The sequence below is a fragment of the Cervus elaphus genome, chromosome 30 (genome assembly GCF_910594005.1).
Source record: "Cervus elaphus chromosome 30, mCerEla1.1, whole genome shotgun sequence".
In the NCBI taxonomy this organism is placed as follows: domain Eukaryota; kingdom Metazoa; phylum Chordata; class Mammalia; order Artiodactyla; family Cervidae; genus Cervus; species Cervus elaphus.
The window spans coordinates 85,238,340-85,258,241 of record NC_057844.1 but is presented as its reverse complement, the minus strand read 5'-3'; the positions used below and the strand labels follow the sequence as shown (position 1 = coordinate 85,258,241).

The 19,902-nt window shown below is 56.0% G+C and overlaps 1 protein-coding gene across 1 annotated transcript in view; it reads right to left on the bottom strand.

The window, feature by feature from the left end:
* Positions 1-13,126, bottom strand: part of ATP11A (ATPase phospholipid transporting 11A) — a 104,045-nt gene extending 90,919 nt beyond the window's left edge. The window contains exon 1 of the mRNA XM_043891617.1: positions 12,747-13,126. Within this exon, the coding sequence (XP_043747552.1) occupies positions 12,747-12,785 (39 nt within the window). The 5' untranslated portion in view covers positions 12,786-13,126. The remainder of the gene's footprint in view (positions 1-12,746) is intronic.
* Between the last annotated feature and the right edge of the window lie 6,776 nt (positions 13,127-19,902).

The following is a 19,902-nucleotide window of genomic DNA, read 5'->3' as shown; positions in this document are numbered from 1 at the left end:
TATGAAATCAAACAATTATTTCAATTTAATAACAACAAAAAAATCTATCACCTTTGGAGCAGAAATAACAGAAAACTGCTTGTCACAGACCCAACAATTTTACAGAAAAAAATTCCTCAAATTTAAGTTTCACCTATTTCTTAATCATTTTTTTTAGATAGTAAAAGAATAAACATTATAGATTAACTCAAAACAGAAAATTTATCTGATCCAAACAATCAACAGACTGTAGTTTCTGGAAGAAAATTTCTCATAAAGCACTAAATTCCTATTTCTTATCAATGCACTCAGGAGAAAGGCATGTGGCTTTCTAACACCATTAAACAAACATCATTATGAGCTATATTATTTGAGAGTACTGCCAACTAGATACAACTTTTAGTTATGAGATATTCTGTCTCATTACAGAATTACTTGTTTTATGACAAGTATTGAGTTTTCTTCTCTGAAGCAATAATCACCACCCAGGCTGCTCTAAACAAACACATATTAAGCAAAACATAAAGCCAAATGAATCCTCACATTCAAGTATTTAAATTTTAATAAAGCTTGCCATCACCAATTATTTAAAAGAAAAAAGAAAAAAACCCTCTTGCCAAGGGTACATTTTCCATTAAAATTTAATCACTGCTTAGGTTTCAATAAGTCTTCCCATGACTCTGATAAGGTCTTTTTCATTGATTAAAAAAAAAATGCTTCCAAAAAAGCAAGATGTACAATATAAAGTGTTGAATAAACTACTTAAAACTGCCCATAAAAAAAAATAAATAAACTGCCCATAAATCAGTTTCTGTTTGGGAAGATGAAAAAGTTTTAGAAATGGATGGTGATGATAACTATGCAAATGTAACTTAAAGCCAATGGATTATATTATATGCCTATTTGGAAATGGTTAAAATGGTAAATCTTGTGTAAAAAAAAAAAACTGCCCATAAACCAATCTACCGTACATTCATTCAATAGGTCAATGCATCTTTGTAATGTTACAACCATCCTAATTTATTACGTCACATCTTCCTCTTCGGCCATGTAATTCCTTTTTTTGAGCTTTTATTGGAGTATACAGTTGACTTACAATATTGTGTTAGTTTCAAGAGTACAGCAAAGTGAGTCTGTTATACACACACACAGCCACTCTTTTTAACATTCTTTCCCATCCAGGTCCTTACAGAATATTGAGTACAGTTTCTTGTGCTTTATAATTTTAAACCAAATTTTAACCTTTATCAAAGGTAACATACATACTCCATGTTTTAAGCAATGAGATTTTCGGGGTGGCCACGTGGCCCTACTGATTACAGCGACAGTGACCCCCCATCTGTCACACCGCCCCTACCGCCCACCGCGGACCGCTGCGCTGGGCTGGCCTCTGGCCTCCATGGACCCCCAGCCCTGTGATTTCCGGGCCCAGGGCCACCCCGTGCCCCCAGACCTGGACCCCCAGCCCTGTGATTCTGGGGCCACCCTGTGCCCCCAGACCTGGACTCCCCCAGTCCTGTGATTCCCGGGCCCAGAGCCACCCCACCCCCCTAGACCTGGACCCTCAGCCCTGTGATTCCGGGGCCACCCCATGCCCTCAGACCTGGACCCCCCAGTCCTGTGATTCCCGGGCCCAGAGCCACCCGGTCCCCCCAGACCTGGACCCCCAGCCCTGTGATTCCTGGGCCCAGGGCCACCCTGTGCCCCCAGACCTGGACCCCCAGCCCTGTGATTCTGGGGCCCAGAGCCACCCTGTCCCCTAGACTTGGACCCCCAGCCCTGTGATTCCAGGCCCCAGAGCCACCCCGTGCCCCATACCTTGACACCCAGCCCTGTGATTCCGGGGCCTGGAGCCACCCCATCCCACCCAGACCTGGACCCCCAGCCCTGTGATTCCGGGGCATGGAGCCACCCCATACCCCCCAGACCTGGACCCCCAGTCCTGTGATTCCGGGGCCACCCTGTGCCCCAGACCTGGACTCCCCCAGTCCTGTGATTCCCAGGCCCGGAGCCACCCCGTGCCCCAGACCTGGACCTCAGCCCTGTGTTTCAGGGCCCGGAGCCACCCCATCCCCCCCAGAACTGGACCCCCAGCCCTGTGTTTCCTGGGCCCAGGGCCACCCCGTCTCCCCAGACCTGGAACCCCAGCCCTCTGATTCCGGGGCCCGGGGCCATGTCGTCCCCCCAGACCTGGCTCCTGTCACCTCCCCTTCTTTCCCCCTGCCCCCCATTCTGACCCCATTCCCGTCTCCTTTTCATCCACAGCCCTTCCTGACACTCAGCCAGCCTACTGCGTGCCTATTTGCTGTCTACAACCAAAATGCCGTCTCCAGGGCCGTTGGGCATTTGTGCATTTTGCCCCCCACGGCATCCCCTGTGCATACAGGGAGTGTCAACAGATATCTGTGAATAGCGACGCTGAGCACCCAGTGTGCGCTGAGATCGTGGTACGCCTCCCCCTGCTAGAATCTGCCAGGCTTGCCCCCCACCCGAGCTTTAATGTCACGAGTTTCCACGGTTCAGAAAAACAGTGAGAAGAGCTAGACAACATCAGAAGTGAGGACATAGGCAGAGTCTAACCACAGGATGGTTACCCCAGCTTTCTAACACATGCTGCCTTCAGATGCATCCCCAAGTCAAAAAAGTGCGCGGGCGGACATACCTCAAGGTTATCTAGGACTTTAATGGCTTATCTATGTGATTCACATCAAAACGACTATTTCCAAACCCTTCCTAAAGAGAAAAGGGAAGTTATATTACTCCACGTGCATGTAAGTTGTCCGTCCATTTCAGATCCTTTACCTGAAAGGGACGGACAAATCCAGGCCTGCCTTACCCTCAGATCATTCATCTCCTGCACCAATAATCGCCCCATGACTTTGTTCCAGGGAATAATAACTTTTAAGTCCATGATTTAAAAACTCATGTTTTCTGGGCAGGACACGGAGGCCCTCCTGAAAAATCACACAGAAATCCAGATGACGCTCCCATGGCAGAACTTCATTGTCCCTAATCCTTTGCTGAAAATAGGCTGGAGGAAATCCTCTTTTCTCTGAAGGAGGGAGATTACGTAACAGCCAGCCAGGCTGGCCGCCTCCTTCCCGGACAGGACAGCGGGGTCTGTCCGGAGCAGGGAGGGTGCAGGTGGGAGGGAGCAAGACCGACACCCAGGGCAGAGGCAGACACACACGGCCCAGAAATAAACTTGATCTTGTGGGGCGGATTCCATCAACTGCACGGACAGTTCAGAGAAGACAGAGCGGGGCGCCCCCCACCCCGGGTCCTGCAGCTTTGCCGAGAGCCCTGGCATCAGACAGACGGGGCCAGCCCCCAGCACCACAGAGGCCGTGCCAGCTCCCCGCCATATCAGGGTGTTTTCCAACACGGGTGTGTACCAGCCTGAGCAGGTTTTTAATGAGAGAGAACCAGGCTGTGATTACAGGCAAACCTAAGAAGGAAAGATCCACAGCACTGGCCCGGGAACGCTCAGGTCACCTCGAAAGCCCAGGACGCGTGGGCGGCAGGGTGACCCTGCGTCCCCGGCCCACAGAGAAGTCACGTCCCTGTCACCCCAGCAGCAGCCCGGGGTCACCTTCCAGCCACCCCGCTCCGATTCTGCTGGAGGTGAAGATGCGGCCCTGCACAGAGCAAGCCAACAGCACACTGCCTAAACCAGATCCCATTGACTCGGGGACCGGCCGCTCCCCAGCCCCCTCCACCCAATCCAGTTACGTGGGGGACATCTGTCACGTCAACGAGACAGACGCTGCGGATTTAGTCCTAACAGACCCAGACGACACTTGACACCAACCACCACTCTCCTACTGAGCCTCCCAGCTAGGGCTAATGCATGCCCAGTCGCGTCCGACTCTCTGTGACCCCACGGACTGTACCGCCAGGCTCCTCCGTCCACGGCGTTCTCCGGGCAAGAATACTGGAGTGGGTTGTCGTTTCCTCCTCCAGGGATGGGAACATAAACCCAGGTGCAAAAATTTCACTGGCTAAAGGTGTCAAAATCATACAGAGTCTGTTCTCTTATCACTGTGGAATTATGTGAGCCATCAATAGCAAAATATACTTTAAAATAACCCACGTATTTTCAAGTGCAGTGTGACATTTACCAAGAGCGATCTCTGACTTAGCCATTGAAAGCCTCAATGAAGTTAGAAGACTGAAAAAACCAAGCCTCCCACAGGGAAAAAAGAAAAGAGAAAGACAGGAACACACAGGACCGTGACGGATCAGGGCTCGGATCGAGGGCAACGTGGTCTGTCGGCGCTGACGACAGCTGAAACCCGCTCCACAGCCCGGAAGAGTGACCGTTCTTGCTGCATGCTTACTCTGTTAGTCCCCCCAAATTCTGGGGAACACTTCCTTTTGTTTGATAAAACAGTCAACAGACAATGCACTTTTTCAAACTGCGTCCTTTGCAGTTCTCTCTCTGTATTCAGCCACAAACGGAAGTGTGTCCCCTGAACGCACACAGTGAACCCCTAACCCCCACTGTGATTGCGGCTGGAGACGGGACCCGGGGAAGCAGGGGAGATGAAACGCGAGTGTGAGGGTGGCATCTTCCCTGATGGGACCATGTCCTCGCAGGACGAGGGACAGAGACCACTCGCTCTGCCCGCCTCCCCAGGAGCAGCCGCCCGAGGGCAGGAGAAGGCTGCACTTGCAGTCCCGAGCCTCGCTGCGGCCCCAGCCCCGCACCAGGACAGGCACGGACCTGTCGCGGCTTCGTATTTTAGATGCCGGCGCTTAAACACACCACCACCGAGGTTCATGGACCCGCCACGAGCATCTTAGAACCACCCCGGAATCGATGCCAGCTTTTCACCACGAGGACGCCGCCTTCCTCAGCCACATTCTCGGCCTCCATGTCCTCAACGACCAGACGTGTGTTGACACGACGCGTCTCAGGCGGGCCTCTGTCCTCAGACCAGGACAGAGGCGTGCAGGAGGAAGGACACTGGGTGGGCAAAGCAAAGGCCCGGCGTCCACGTGGAAGGGGAGCCCCTCACCCCATGCGGACGGTGGGGGTGGAGGGGTGGCGGGCTACCCCGGGGCACGGCCGAGAGCAGCGGGCTGGATGACCCAGGCCCCTGTCTGCCGCGTTCGCAGGAGCGTCCATGAGCCCCGCGGGAACTCACCGGCAGCCTCCGCATCCTCCTAGGCCACTGGCTCCTGGGCGCCCGCAGCCACACCCAGGCCGGGATGGGAGGGGCTCCAGGAACAGACGCAGGCCTCCCCCAGAAGGTAAGAGGGGAGGGAAAGAAGCTGGCCTTGTGAGTCCCGACGAGGTGCCAGGGACCCTGGCCTCGCCCCATCACAGAGCCCGCGAGCCAGGTGCCGGGGTCAGCACGGCAGAAGCAAAGTGACCGGAAGTCACCAGCGTCTTGCCCGCGGCCACCCACCTTGGTTAACATGTTTTACCCGCAAAACACGCGCGGCAGACGGTGCAGCCTCCCTTGACAGCTGTGGCCAGCCGGTGCGTCGTGTGGGGGCAGACTGTGGCCAGATGACGCGGACACACGGCTGTCCCCCAGGAAAACTGGCTCCTTCCACCGCCTACATGTCAGACACCCCCGGGGGTGCGCGGACTCTGAAACCCACCAAAGGCAAAACAAAAACCACAGAGAAATGGGAAACAGCTTGCCCACAGAAACTCAGGAGGGTGGGAGGTGGTTAAACATTTGCAGAGCGAGAACTTGGAAATGGATCCATCTGGACGAGCTTTACCCTGAGAGGGTGACTGAGAGGCACCCAGACGGCAGGACAGCGGGGCACGTCCATGTGAAGGTCACCGGCACGCTCCTCGTCGAGAGGAGGGGCTCGGAGGCAGTGCGTTTCCTCCGTCTCCACTTAAAAAGGTGGGAAAAGTATGTGCGGGGTTGGTTGGAAGAGGCAGCTAACGATTAACTCGCCCACAGCGCTCCCCAACTCAGGCCTGGCCTACGCCCAGGTGACAGGGGGAACGGTAATGGCAGGAGCCCAGAGCACTCTCCCGACCCGGCCCGTGGCGGGTCTTCTCCTGGTCCACACGCAGCGTGAGCGAGACCTGGCCGGGGCCACTGCTGGACTGTGGTGCGCCCCCCACCCAGCGTCAGCACACACACACCAGGGGACGCGGGGCCCAGGCTCTGCTCCCGACGGCCAGTCACCGGGTGCCTTCTAACCGACCGGCCGGCGGATGGAGCTTGCTTTGGGCTCAGGGGTCCACCCCAACTGGAGGAGCCTGGACCCTTGGTGGACAGGGGTTGGGGGGGGCAGGGCAGCCGGGGGGCAGGGCGCTGAGCCCTCCGTGAAGGGCAGCCACCCGGCGCCGGACGGCCAGGTCACACCTTTCTTGAAACAGTGGAGGAATCTGGACACTTGCTGACAATTGTGTTCAGTCGCTCAGGCGTGTCGACTCTTTGTGACCCCAAGGACTGTAGCCCACCAGTCCTCTGTCCAGGGGATTTCCCAGGCAAGGATATTGCAGTGGGTTGCCATTTCCTCCTCCAGGGAATCTTCTTGCGTCTCCTGTGTTATCAGGCGGAATCTTTACCCCCTGGGACACATTCACCCGCCTTTAAATGTTGGCCATAAACTCAGGGAGTTCTGAAGCCACAGAGTGACTGACGTGACCATATCAGAGGGCCGGTTCCCCTCCTGCGTTTTCAGACAAGGTTCTCAGCGTTCACAGGGCGGGCACACCTTCAGGAGCCTAGCGGCACTGGGAAGCTCCCCCCACCGTTCCCCTTGCCCAGAGCCAAAGGCTCTGCACTCTGTGCTCCAGGATCCCCAGGGGACCAGCTAAGAATGCTCCTTCATAACCAGACCCCAGGAGAGGGTCCTTTCTGGGTGGGGGTCAGAGGGGTGGATGCGAGGAAAGAGGGGGCAAGTCTTGGGGGTCCGATGGGCAGAGGATCAGCTGTGATGGACAGAAAGAGCCCTAGACAGCGTGGGGGAAGCTCCCGGGGTCAGGAGGCCCCTCCAGAGGTGAGGGGGCTGTGGGCGGCAACCCTGGGGAGGTGACTGTTTTATCATGTGAGGGGCGGGACCACACACCTCCCTGGCCTCCTCCTCACTGTTCTGAGAAACATCCCAGGGAAGGAGACTCCGAAAGTGTGAAGTGGCCTCAACAAGACTTTCAAGGCCTGTCATTAACCCATTCAGGTCCTCAGAAGCACCCAAGGGCGCATCTTCGGGGGTCTTATCAACAGTCGTGGTGAGAGGCAGAACTGACCGCTGGATAGAGGTTCACGAGCTGTCCCAGCCCCAGCGGGGGTCTGCGGCCATGGCCGTGGGGGCACCCCATGCCTCCCAGCAGGGCGCTGACGGGGAGGAGAGGGCGCCAGCCTCAGGTCCCCGGCTGACCTGAGCAAAGGGCCGGCTCAGCCCCCTCTCTGCCTGGACCCACCCGCCAGACATCGCCGCTCAGAGGCCCGCAGCCCCCAGCCCCGGGGCGCTCGGACACTCGGACAGCACCCCGGGCCTCCCTGCCTCCCACCTGGATCAGGGAACACAAGACGCAGGCCACGCGCCTACAAAGCCCAGAAGGAACTTCTGGGGCCCTTGGGCTACAAATCCTTTCTGCATCCCTTTCTGCTTCTAATCTGAAGGAAAACTGTTTCCGCCCCAGTGACCTTCCCTGAAGTACCAAAGGGCAGATTCAGGAGCCAGGTGGGGGGGGGTGGTGGTGCAGAGACCAGGGAGGGGTGGTCAGGAAACAGCGCAGCCTGGGGCCTGTCCTGGTGCCCCTGGAGGCTCACCCGTAGCAAGTTTTGAATCCTTCTGCTGAACTAAGACCCCACCCAGGTGGAGGAAGGTCACAGGGCTGAGCAGATTCCAGAGCAACACCCTGTCGCCAGTCACCGGACCATCAGAAGGTCACACGCCCTGTGGCCCCGACCCCCACATTCTGCCTTTACACGACTCTCCCGGAAAACCATCAAGGAGGTCAGGTTTTCTGAGCATGAGCTGCCCCTCCCTGCTCGGCCCCACCATCAACCTTTCTCGCCTTGTCTGGCCTCCCACGACCTCACCTGGTGTCGGGCAGAGACCCTGTGTGTGGCTGAGGTCGGGGGTGAGGGCAGAAAGGGCCAGCGGGCCGCCTCGGGCTGAGCGCCCACGGGCTGCGGGAGGAAGGAGGCAGGTCTGGGAGTCTCCGGAGGACACAGTCGTGGGGACACAGCAGGGGACGCGGGGCCACGGGGGGGACTTAAAGGCACGACGGAGCGCCACGGGGACTGGTGATGCCGCTGCAGAAGGGCGGTGCTGCTGGCTCACCCAGAGAGGGGGGTGGGCGGGGGCCCCGGGACACAGCTGCAGCTTTCCAGACCAGGTCACCCGCCCCAAGCCAGGAGGGCCCCGAGAGCACCCGCAGGGTGGGCATCCTCCCCGGGACCGCCGTTCACCACCAGGGCCGGGGGCGGCCAGCACCCCCCACACGGTCCACTCGGGGAGGCCGAAGGGGCCGCAGCCCGCGGAGGAGCTGGGGCTGCCAGGGGCGTCACAGCCTTGACAGGGCACCCCCCGGGCCGCAGGGCACCCCAGTCGCCCCCCGATCCTGGCGGTGCTCCCCCCCAGGAAACCACATCAAGGGGGTCCCTTTCAAGCGGGAAGATGCTCAAGGTCTCATAGTCAAAGGCCCGGCCCAGGTCTCCACCCGCACCTGTGAGCCTCTGCTGCTGAACTTTGACCTCCACAAACAACTATTTGGTTTTTTTTTTTCATATACAAGAATCCAAGCAAAGGCAATCCCTTGTTCAAGCTTGTTGAATTTCTATGGCTGTAAAAATGGCTTTTTATTGATTTTCCTTGCAAATAAATAGCATTTCTGCCTGCATTTAACTTGGTTAAAAAAGCATTTGTGAGTCTGGAACCTGGGGATCTGTACTCTGACTGCCCCACACGAGGGACAGCGCGTGTCCAGGCTCCGGCGCCCAGCACAGCCGTAAACGGAGGCCTCCCCATGGAGCCAACGGCAGCTCAGGGGCTTCCAAGCCGTTTCAGGCAACTGCAGACTGAGGTCGGCGTGCTCGCCCCTAGAAATTCTGCAGCAAAACCCAGTCAGCTACACTCCCTCCCCTCCCCCGGGGTTATTAAATCTGCCCTCAAGCAGGGAAGAAAAGCACGTAAGGATGACTTGTCCCTAACAGGCAGACAATGGAAGGAATCTAACTTAATAGCCAGGACACAGGGGTTAAATTATACATCAGGCAGATTGCTTTGAAAGGCGTGTAGGAACACTGAACACTCGGCAGGCGGGGCCGGCCTGCCTCAGGGGTCACCAACTTCAAGCACCTGAAGGCCTGGGGTGGTCCAGGTGTCCCACCTCCGCGTCCAGGGGTGTGGAACCCCACCCCCACCCCCGGGGCTGAACCGCAGGAGGCCCCAGGGTGCCATCAGAAGCGGCCTTAGGAAGTCAGGCGGCATTTAAAGCTTTAAAACGAAGACTCATCAGATGAATGTCGTCCACGGCACAAGCCATTTGGTGATCAAAAAAAAACAAACCAGGAGCAGCCCCACACGCATGCAGATAAGCAGTGAATTTCTTAGAAGGTTCAGAGCATTCTAATACAGCCATGCTTGAGGTTCTCCAGGGACAAGCATTCATTTTTTTCCTTATGCAGAAAAATAATGTAACTGTTTGTTTCAAAAACAGATCTACTCTCATTAAGGAAGTTTTGCCCATCTTAAAATTAAAAGGTAAGAAATACCCCAGAAAGCGAAAATTGTGAGACAGAGATAAGCAGAAGCCTGGACAAGCAGGTATCCAGGCTGAAGTATTGAAAACAAAGTCCAGAGACACAATGAAGTGAGCGTCACAGTCAGACCTCCCGGCAGTGAGGTGCGGAGAGGAAGGGGAGCAGCATCATGCCAAGCGGTCATTCTGCAAGTAGACGTCATGGCAGACTTCGCTGGGCCTGCGGTCTTCAGCACCCTTGTGTCCAGATGCCCCAAGTCCCCTCTGAACTCACACACTGCCCAGAGCAGGATGCCCATCCTGACCAGCAGGTGACCCAGGGAGGTACTTGCCTTCTCCTGGCCAGTCACCAGGGACAGAGCTTTGCTAACAGCTATCAGTGACATGGGTGCTAAGCACCTTCACAGCGCCGGGCACCACCCTTAGTCCTGGCCTGTGTTAGCGCATTTAATCCTCGTGACAATCCTCTGGAATGGGGACTGCTATTCATTCTTAGACGAGGAAACTGAGGCAGAGAAAGCAAACCACCAGCCCAGGGAGATCTGGCCTCAACATGGGCAGGCCAGGTCCAACCCAGGTGGGCACCCAGAGACTCTGAAACTGGATGTCTCCCCTCACATCCCTCCTAAGGAGGTAACACTAGCTCTCCATCCACTTGAACATTTTTTTTTAAAAGCTCACAGCACAGAAGGACTTCGCCATTTCTGAGTTCAGCACATCTCTACATGGCTTACATGCATCCAGGCTCACAACCAGTGATGCCAGCTTTGGAAATACCTGGCCTAACCTGGAACAGAATTATCTCCTTCACTCGCCTACTCCACCTCTCTGGAAGTAACCCAGAATAAAATACCCTAGCAACGGTTTCCAAGGACTCCTTTATCTTTGGCAACCCTCAGGCATCATCATGAAAAGGTTTCTCTGTCCTAGAAATTCTGACTCTGTGACCACAAGACGGGAACAGGATATGACTTATTTGTACTTATAGAATAAGTCACATACGGAAATCACAAAGAAATATGAATACTCAATCCCAGAGTCTTTTTTCCCCTCCAGTATAAGGAAATATAATTAATTCCCACATATTGAAACATAATCCAATCATAAGCAAACAGACTGGCTGTTTCTGGAAAAAGCCAAATTAGTTTAATAACATAGACATGAGCTTAATATCATAAAAATGAATGGCTTTCTATGTGAATATGGTGAAGTAGTCAAATGATCAGACTGTTTAAAAAAAGCTGTGGAATGAGAAACATAGAAATAATAATAGTATCCCATAACTGGATTCCAGGGACATCACCAAGTAATGCATATGCTGGAAAAGTTCACTGAAGAATATTTAACAGTCAAGCTTGAAGGATAATTTGATTTCTTAAGTCTAACATCACAGCAAGGGGCTTTCCTGGTGGCTCAGTGGTAAAGAATCCGCCTGCAATGGAGGAGATGCAGGTTTGATTCCCGGGTGGGGAAGATCTCCTGGAGGAGGGCATGGCAACCCACTCCAGTATTCTTGCCTGGAGAATCCCACAGACAGAGCAGCCTGGCGGGCTGCAGTCCATGGGGTCCCAAAGGGTCGGACATGACTGATGGGACTGATCACCACACACACATCACAGCAAGGGGGAGACAAGCATGTAAACGACACCAACATTTATACACGTTGATGTGACACCAGACAGCTGAAGACCTGGAGGAGACAAAAGCGCAAACATTGGAACTATGTCCGCCTGACTCCGAGGATGAAGGGGTCAGGAACAGCGGGGGAGGAAAGATCCTCCAGGCAGAGGGCCTTGATGGGAGGAGGAGGAGGAGGGGGTGGGGGGGAGGGGGAGGCCCTCCCTCCCTCCCGCCCTCCCTCTCTCTCTCCTGGGTAGATTGTGTCGGTGCTCCTGGGCCGGCTCTCCTCTCCATCACAAGTCTCAGAGTCCGAGAACAGAAACTGACTGGGAAGTCAGCAAGAGCACCCTGGGTCAGCAGGGCCTCCACCCTCCCGCGATTGCACTGATTAGTGTCCGCATCCATGGAGGGTTTCTCTAACAGCTCTGCTGACCTTGTGTCAACTGGCACCAGCTTCTCCAGAACTTACTACTGCAGACAGGAAGGTGGCCCGGAGTGAGCGCACTCACGTTGTCATCTGAACTCGAGAACCCTTAGGGGAGGGGCGGGGCCTTTCCCACGGGAAGCCCTCCGGGCCTCTTACCAGAATCTCAGAGAAGTTCCCCCACTTAACTGGAAGGCTCACTGCCCTCCCCGGGGGAGCTCCCCGACCCTCGAGGCCTCCTTGGTGAGTGGAATCGGGGGAAGTACTCTTTCAACGTTCCCCTTGGGTGAACAAGAAAGCTCGTGAACGTGAACACTGACTAAGGGAATTCCTAGGCCATAAGTGCTCCCACAGCCGGTCCCCCTTCTAGCGGAAACCTCAGAGCGCGCCACTCCTGCAACCTGTGACAGACCGCGTGCGCGCGGGGCCGGGGGCGGGGCTGTCGGAGACCAGGCCGCTTCCTTCTGCCCGGCGCACCCCCTCCGCCCAGGGCTCCCCTCGGCTGCCGCGAAACCAAACCGGCCTCCCCTCTGCCACCCCCGCCTGGTGGCGGCCACAGCCAGCGAGGACTCCGGGAAGCCCCACGGCCGGCCTCGGCTCCGATTGGTTACTCTCGGGGAAAAGCTCCCAAACTTCACTTCCGAAGCCCCGCGTGCTGTTACGAAACTAAGGGGCAAAGCCGCTGCCTTTTCCCGTGGGGCGCCCCCTTCCTCTGTCCGACTCCCGACTCCCGAGGCGGACCCGGCACGTGAGGCCGGGCGCGAGCATCCCCCTTTAGCCTGGCCCGGCGCCCATCTAAGCTGCCGCGGCCCCAGCGGCCGCCGGGCTCCCGGGAGGCGCGCTGGCGGGTGGGCGCCCGCGCCGTCGGGGCCCGAGGGGCCAGCCCCGCAGGGCCCCCTCCCCCGCATCCTGCAGTCCCCCGGGGCGCGGTCGGCCGCCAAGCCCTTCGGCGCCCCCCGGCCAGCGGCCGCGGCCCCGTCCTGCCCAGCCCGGCCCCGGCCCCGGCCCCGGCCCCGCGCCGGTCGCACTCACGTATCTGTGCACGAGAGTCCGCACCAGGCTGCAGTCCATGGCTCCTCCGGCCGCGCCCGCCCGATCAGCGCCCCCAAGTCCGGCCACGCGCGCCCATGGGCCCGGGCCCGAGTGCGGCCGCGCGCCCCGCCCGGGTCACGGCCTGGGAGCGCCGGGCGGTGCGGGGGGCGGCCGCAGCCCCTCCGCGCTCATGCCCGGCCCGGCCCGCGGCGACCGGCGCGGGGGTGGCCGCTCAGCAAGGTGGCCGCTTGGCGGCCGGAGCCCGCGCGCCGGGGCTGGGGCGGTGGGGAGGCCGGCTGGGAGCGCCGATCGCGCCGCTGCTCTGCTGCTCGGCGCGCCTCCTCTCCGCCGCCGCGCTCGCTCCGCTCTGCTCTGCTCCCGGCCTCGGCCCGCCGCCCCTCTCAGCCCGGCCTCCGGCGGCCCGGTCCCGGCGCGCACGTCACGGGCGCGTGTGAGCATGCGCCCCGCGGCCCGCGCCCCCGCCCCGCTCCCGCGCACTCACCCCGCCCTGCCCCCTCCCGACCCGCCCCCCGGAGCCGGTCCGCCGAGAGGACCCCGGGGCGGAGGGCGGGGACCGGCGGGCGGGGGCCGGCTCCTGTTGCTTCCGCCTCCCGGGCGGCGGTGCGCTCCCCGCAGCGGGGACCTGGGTGGTGGGGACAGTGCTCCCGGAGCTGGGTCTGGCCGGAAGAGTCAATCTCCCCCAAAGGCCCGAGGGCGGGTGTGAGATCGGGGAGTCGAGGAGGGGTCTTGGGGCGGGAATGAGGGGTCGGGTCGGGCAGAAGACTAGCTAAACCGGGCCTTCGTCTCTGGGGTGCTCACTGTTCCCCCGCGTGGCCCCTCCTGCCTGGCAGGTGAGGCGGGGCTGGGCCCATGGGGCTCCCCAGGATGTCGCAGCTCCTCAGCGTTGGAGCGAAGGGGAGCGCAGGTTCTCCCACCTGGATTCTTTCTGAAACCCCACAGGCTCCCTGACCCCAGGATTTCAGCGTTGAGATAGTCACGAGCTCTTGCAATCCGGCGGGGGTGAGGGGTTAGGATCTGCCTTGAACCTGTCTCACCAGCCTGGCCTGTCTTGCCTCCAGTCCATCTGGTCCACCTCCTGACTTCGCCAGGTGGTCACCAGGAAGCCTAGCCCAGACCTTGGGGCGTCCAGGCGCCGCAGGCATGCGCTCTCGGGCTGTCCCTGTAGCAGAGGAGAAACTTTCTGTGGCTCAGACACCTCAATTTCAATTCCAGGGAATGTTTCTGTTTTCCCAACGTTTTCCCTTCTCAGCCACAGTCAGCTAGCCTTGGATTAGTGAATGTACTTCTGTTCTTGCTGCCATGGGCCACCACTTGTGAAACCTGAGTGGCCTGACTACGCCTTTGGTGGCCGGTCAGGAGTGGGGCTCCCACCTCTGGGGGAAGGCAACTGAGTGTCCCCCTGGCTGGTGTGGAAGAGAAGCTGCTGGACAGATGGGATTAGACAGAGAAGCCTAAAAGGGCAAGAGAGACTAGTGGTCATAGCTAAACAACTTGGATTCTGAACTGCTTTTCTTCAGTAAAATTCTCCAAGTTTCTGGTCAACTAACTCATTGATTCTCCACTTTCCAACCAAATCCACTCTCTCCTGCTCTGTGTCCAGGAGGCCCATGGCCACCATTATAAGCGGATCTTCACCAGCCGGGTGCGAGCTGCAGGCTGAGACCAAGCAGAGGCTGGGCCTTTTTCCCCTCCTCTGCCCACGGGACCCACCCTGGCTTGGCGATGTCCGTGTCCCTTGGTGACCACAGTGCTTGTCCAGCTTCCTTTTCTGTTGGATCAACTCATGTCGGGCTCCAGGGACCTTGCCTCCTACAGCCAGGCAGTGGTGTCAGCTAGGCCCTGGGGAACAGCACCTCTGGCGGGGCATGGAACTGTGACTACACTGCAGCAGATGGTCCTGTCACCATGCTCTTCCAGATCTCCTCCTGCCTTCTGCCTCCTGCCAGGACCCTGGCTGCTGGAGACAGATTTTGATTGGCCTACCACCTTGCAAACAGTGACGTTTGTGGGGGCGGGGGGAGTGGAAAGACACAGGTAGAGATCATACAAGGCACTGGATGAAGGCTGGGTGTCTCTCAGGAATGCCTGTTCTATTCAGTGGTCAATGTTAATTTCGCATGGGAGTAGATACTGTGGTAGCTGCAAGCTTGCCTTCTTTGCCTTTGCTGGCAGAAACCCACCATGGCCCAGGTAGCCACCACACTCTGTATGGCTGGGGTAAGCTGCTCTGTGTAAGCCAATCTCAGTAACTCCATGTCTCTCCCTGCAATTGGTTTAAAACAAGTTTAAGCCAATGCATCCTGCTGTTGGGAAGTCTCCTCACATAAAGGAGGCTCATAAAGAGGACACGCTCCTGTTTCTTGCTGAAGTGGTGGGTCTGGATGTGATGTCCGGCGCCTTGCAGCCTTCCCGCATCCATGATGTGACAGGAACATCGTCACAGTGGGGATTGCGTCATGGACAGACGGGAGGAGCGTGGGTCCTTGGTGACACCACGAGGCCACTGCGCTAACTTGGATTTAATGTTCTGAGAGATAGATAATCAATATCCTTATTGAACTGGATTTTCTGTTGCAGGCGGCTGATAGAATGCTAAGTCTAAACCTATGAAACAGACCAGTTAAGACTATACTAAAGTAACAGTAAGTCCAATTCATGCTGTGAATTGGTTATTTAATGGCAACCCACTCCAGTATTCTTGCCTGGAGAATTCCATGGACAGAGGGGCCTAGTGTACCAAACTCCATAGGGTCAAAAAGAGTCGGACACGACTGAGTGACTAACTCACAACAAGCCACACAAACGTGGGAGCTTACACAACAGGGAGCTGTTATTCCTCAGGTCTGTGGCTTGGTGGAAGATTTCTCTCTTTCATCTGTTCTTGGTTGGGATTGTTCATTCCTTTATGGGCTTAGCTCACCTGGAGGGAAGGAGGTTCGGATGGCTCTAGTCACATGTCTATTGTCTTAGCAGGGTGAGTGGAGAGCTGAGAGCAAGTAGGCCTCTCTCTCTGTACTGGTGGTCAGCCTGAGCTTGCGTGCAGCTGGATCCCAAGACGGTCAGAATGGACACTGCCTGGCCCCTGAAAGTCTGGGCTTGGAAATCCTGGACCATCGCCCCTGCCTTGTTCTATCGGGAGAAGTAAGTCCAAGGCCAGCCTGGATTCAAGGGGAGTGGGCAGAGCCTTGTACATAAAGAATGAGAACTTGTGAGGGTCATCTTTGGAAACAGCCTACCTTAGACGTCAAACGATGACCGAGTATGTTGCCAGTACCACGTGGGAGGTCGCAGTGAAAACGCTGCTGGAAACTCAAGGACCTGCGCAGCTCTCCCTTCGCGACCCACTCTGATTGGACCGGCTCTGCCCAGTCCTGACCAATCAGGCGCTAGGGTGCCGACGTACCCTCCGATGATTGGTCTGGGCCTGGGCTAACCGGTGTCCAGCGGGCTCGGCTCGGGGTCAGCGGGGCCTTGCCCTGACCCACGCGCGGCGTGGCTTCCTTGCGGTGGCGGGTGGTGTGATGACCGAGGAGGCGGCCGCACCCCTGCCCACCCGTCCCCCACGCCTCCCTCCAGCCTGCCCGGCGCTGGCGGAAGCCGGGGCTCGGATCTCGGACTCCCACGTGAAGAAGTGGTGGGAGACAGGAGGGAGGGGCAAGAAAGCGGCCTCCCCGTAGGTGGTACCGGGGCCTCGGGCGACAGCCCTGACGCCAGCACCGATCGGTGGAAACACAGGGCAGAGAGGAGGGAGCGCTCCACGTTGTGTTCCCGGGTGGGGAGGGGCCGTCGTGCGCGCGGTGAGCAGCCTGCTCCACCAGCGGCTGGGTCGCTGTCCCCTCCGCCCGGATTATTTCGGGGTCCTCCTCCCGCCCATCGGGCCTAGAATTCATTGGTGGAGAAACCCTTTCTTATACCTCCCACAGGCTCCCACGCATCCCCACCTCCCCGTCCTTTCGTCTGGAATCTTCTGCCTCACCCCTAACTGTTCCACCAGGTCCTACTCACTCTTGCAGCCCGGCTGGACTGTCTCCTCCCTACACCTGCCTACGCAGCGACTGTGAGTCCCTCCCTTGACTTCCTAAGGCACCGCTTACTTAACTTACTCACTTGTTCAAAAGGGCATTTCTAAGCCCTAGCCAGGGCCTACCCCAGGGTCTAACCCAGTTTTTACGCATTTGTTTATGGCCGTGCCACATGGCTTGTAAGATCTTAGTTCCCTAACGGGGGATTGCCCCGGGCCCATGGCAGTGAGAGCTCCGAGTCCTAACTCGGAGGGCAGGGGTGCGGTCACTGCGGATCCACCTTCCCCGCCTTCCCACGGCCTCCTTGGTCATCACACCACCCACCACCGCGCGTGGGTCAGGGCAAGGCCCTGCTGACCCCGAGCTGAGCCCAGCTGGACACCTGGACTGCCAGGGAATTCCTGTCCAGGAAGTTTTTAAACATATCTGCCCCTCAGGACCCATCCTCCGGCCCAGGTAGCGTGGGATCAAACCATGGAGCACAGGATCCAGGCAGGTGTTTCTCAAAAGGATGCAGCAAGTGTGAGGCCTGCTGGTCTAGACGTCTGTGCCTGCCGGAGCGGGAAGGTGCATGGGACTCCGCCCCGCACAGCACAGTCCCCTGTAAAATAAGCTCAATGAATGGCGAGAGAGCCAGACACAGCCACGCTGCAGATTCAGCCACGCTGCAGATTCAGCCTCTGGGCATTCATACTGCACAATAAAGGGCGGGCTTTCCAGTCTGTCTGAGCACATGTGGAGGGAAAGTAGCAGGCCAGTCACTCCGGACGGACGCTCGGCCCCTGAGAGGTGAGCTGGAGGTCACCCCATGCATGAGGCTCCGCTGGACCGTTTCTCAGGGGAGGTCCCCCCACTCGGGCGCACCCGTGGGGCAGCGCCACCCAGTCACTTTCAAAAGTCTGGTTTTGTGATTCATTACACAGGTATCCAGAAGTGGAAAGTTAAATTTCATTATCATTCTTAATCCAAAATATGTGACTGGTGTGAGAACCAGCCTCAAAGAGCAGGACAGAACTGTGCATACAGCCCTGGCGGGAGCGCTCAGCAAAAACCCCACCAGCTCCCCGGATTCCGAGTCCCACGCTGGTCTGATGGCCCATCCCGGGAGACTGCGCCGTTCTGCGTCCTTGAGGCTTTTGTCCCTTCTGCCGCTCTGAGCCCTTTCCTCCGTTGGGTTGTCACACGCAGGTCAGGACTGAGTCCCAGACTGACCACGGTCTCCAGCCCCTTCCCGTCTTGTAGTAAAGTGTTCGTTGCCCAAACCCAGAGGGGCCCCATCTCATGCCTCACGGTGGGTTCTCAGGCAAAGGGGTACTTGTCCCAGAATGAGCCTGGTCAGGATTAATTTTGCTTCTCAGCTACTCATTTTCCCTTAGTTAGTTTTCAGCAAGAATACATGATAAATGGCTAAGAATCCTTTTCTCTCCTTATTTATTCTCTCTGCCCTTCCCTCTCTAAAGAGATTGATTATGTTAATCCAGTTTCCTTTCAGGGAAAAAAAGCTAAGTTCTGTGATGCTGAAAATGACCAATAAAGTCATGAAAGCAATTTCTTGTTCTCATTTATTTCAGCAGAAACTAAATTTTTTGCCTCTCTCCAACAAGGTGAACAGAATCACGAGGTATCTGAAGTAGGAGCTGGACAATAGTTAGCATTAACATGGACCACTGCGTCTTCACCACAGTACGTCCCGTGGACGTCACACGACATCGCTTCACAGCATTTTCTCTTTAGGGACACGTTGTGGAAGACGAGGAAGCTGCTTCTCTTGTCCGTCTGCTTTTGTGAACAGTCTTCGGTGGATTGTCCCCAGGCTTCACTCCAGTGTCTGGGGGGTTCCCTCCTCCCTCACCATCCTCTGTTTTCTGGATCCCATTTCCTGATTTATTTCTTTTATTTGGTTGGTATATATTCTCCAGTAGCTTCCTGAGGAAGGGTGCATGGAAAGTAAATGTTACAAATGTTTTCTCTGACATTATAGATAATTTGATATATTGTTATAGGTAGGAATTAGTCTTAAAGGTGTTATAGGGAAAGGAGGGGAGTGACATGATCTTGAATCTTTAGAATGGCAACATTATATCCAAACAACTCCATAGTCAAACTGAGACCCATGAACCACATTCACAACAAAATAGGTGACGTGGCATTTTCAGAACCCCCAAATACAGGAGGGTGTATGCAGAGATGTTGCTTAGAGAAGTCCTCACGGTCCCTCATAGGTGTTGGAGTGTTGCAAATTCATTGCTAAATAAACAACTAAAAAAATCGAGCAAACAGCATGTGAAAATTTCTTGAATTCTTACTCAGGGAAGCTCCTTCTAACTTTTTGTTTATTTTTGTTTTTTGGCCTCACTGTGCAGCTGACAGGATCTTAGTTCCCTGACCAGGGACTGGCTCCTGGCTCTTGGCAGTGAAGGCAGAGTCCTCACCACTGGACCACCAGGGAATTCCTGTTTCTTTTCCTCTTTTCTTCCCCTTTTTAAATTCTAATTTGAAAAACTCACTAGAGATAGCAAGTATGTTTAGTTTAAACCAGTAAGTTTTCTAAAAATTGTTTCTTATTTTTAAATCTAAGCTGTATATGGAAGGAGGCTTACCAATTTTGGATAAAAACAATCATTTTTTTAAATCAGACTTTTACTATGGAGGCTATTTTTTAATTGCAATCTAACCCTTGTACAATATAATACAAGCTACAGGCACAATGCTATACAGGCTATAGTGATTCACAATTCTTAACGGTTTTACTCCATTTATAGGTACCATAAAATACTGGCTATCTTCCCCATGTTGTACAACATTTCCTTGCAGCTTTTTTTATACCTTAAAGTTTGCACCTCTTAACCCGCCGCCTTCCTTCTCCCCACTGGTGACCACTAGTTCTTTGTATCTGAGCCGGTTGTTGTTGTTGTTATAGTCATTATTTTGTTGTATTTTTTAGATCCCAGAAATGACCCATTTCTGGGCCAACAGAGCAGGAGGTGGAGAGATGGCTGAGCTTCTGCTGGATGACAGCTCACGGAAAGGCGAGGGTCCTGGGCTCTGAGAGACGCTGGGGCAGTGGTGTTTTTTCTGCCTACTTGTGGAAGATTAAGAAAGTGAGCCCGTGT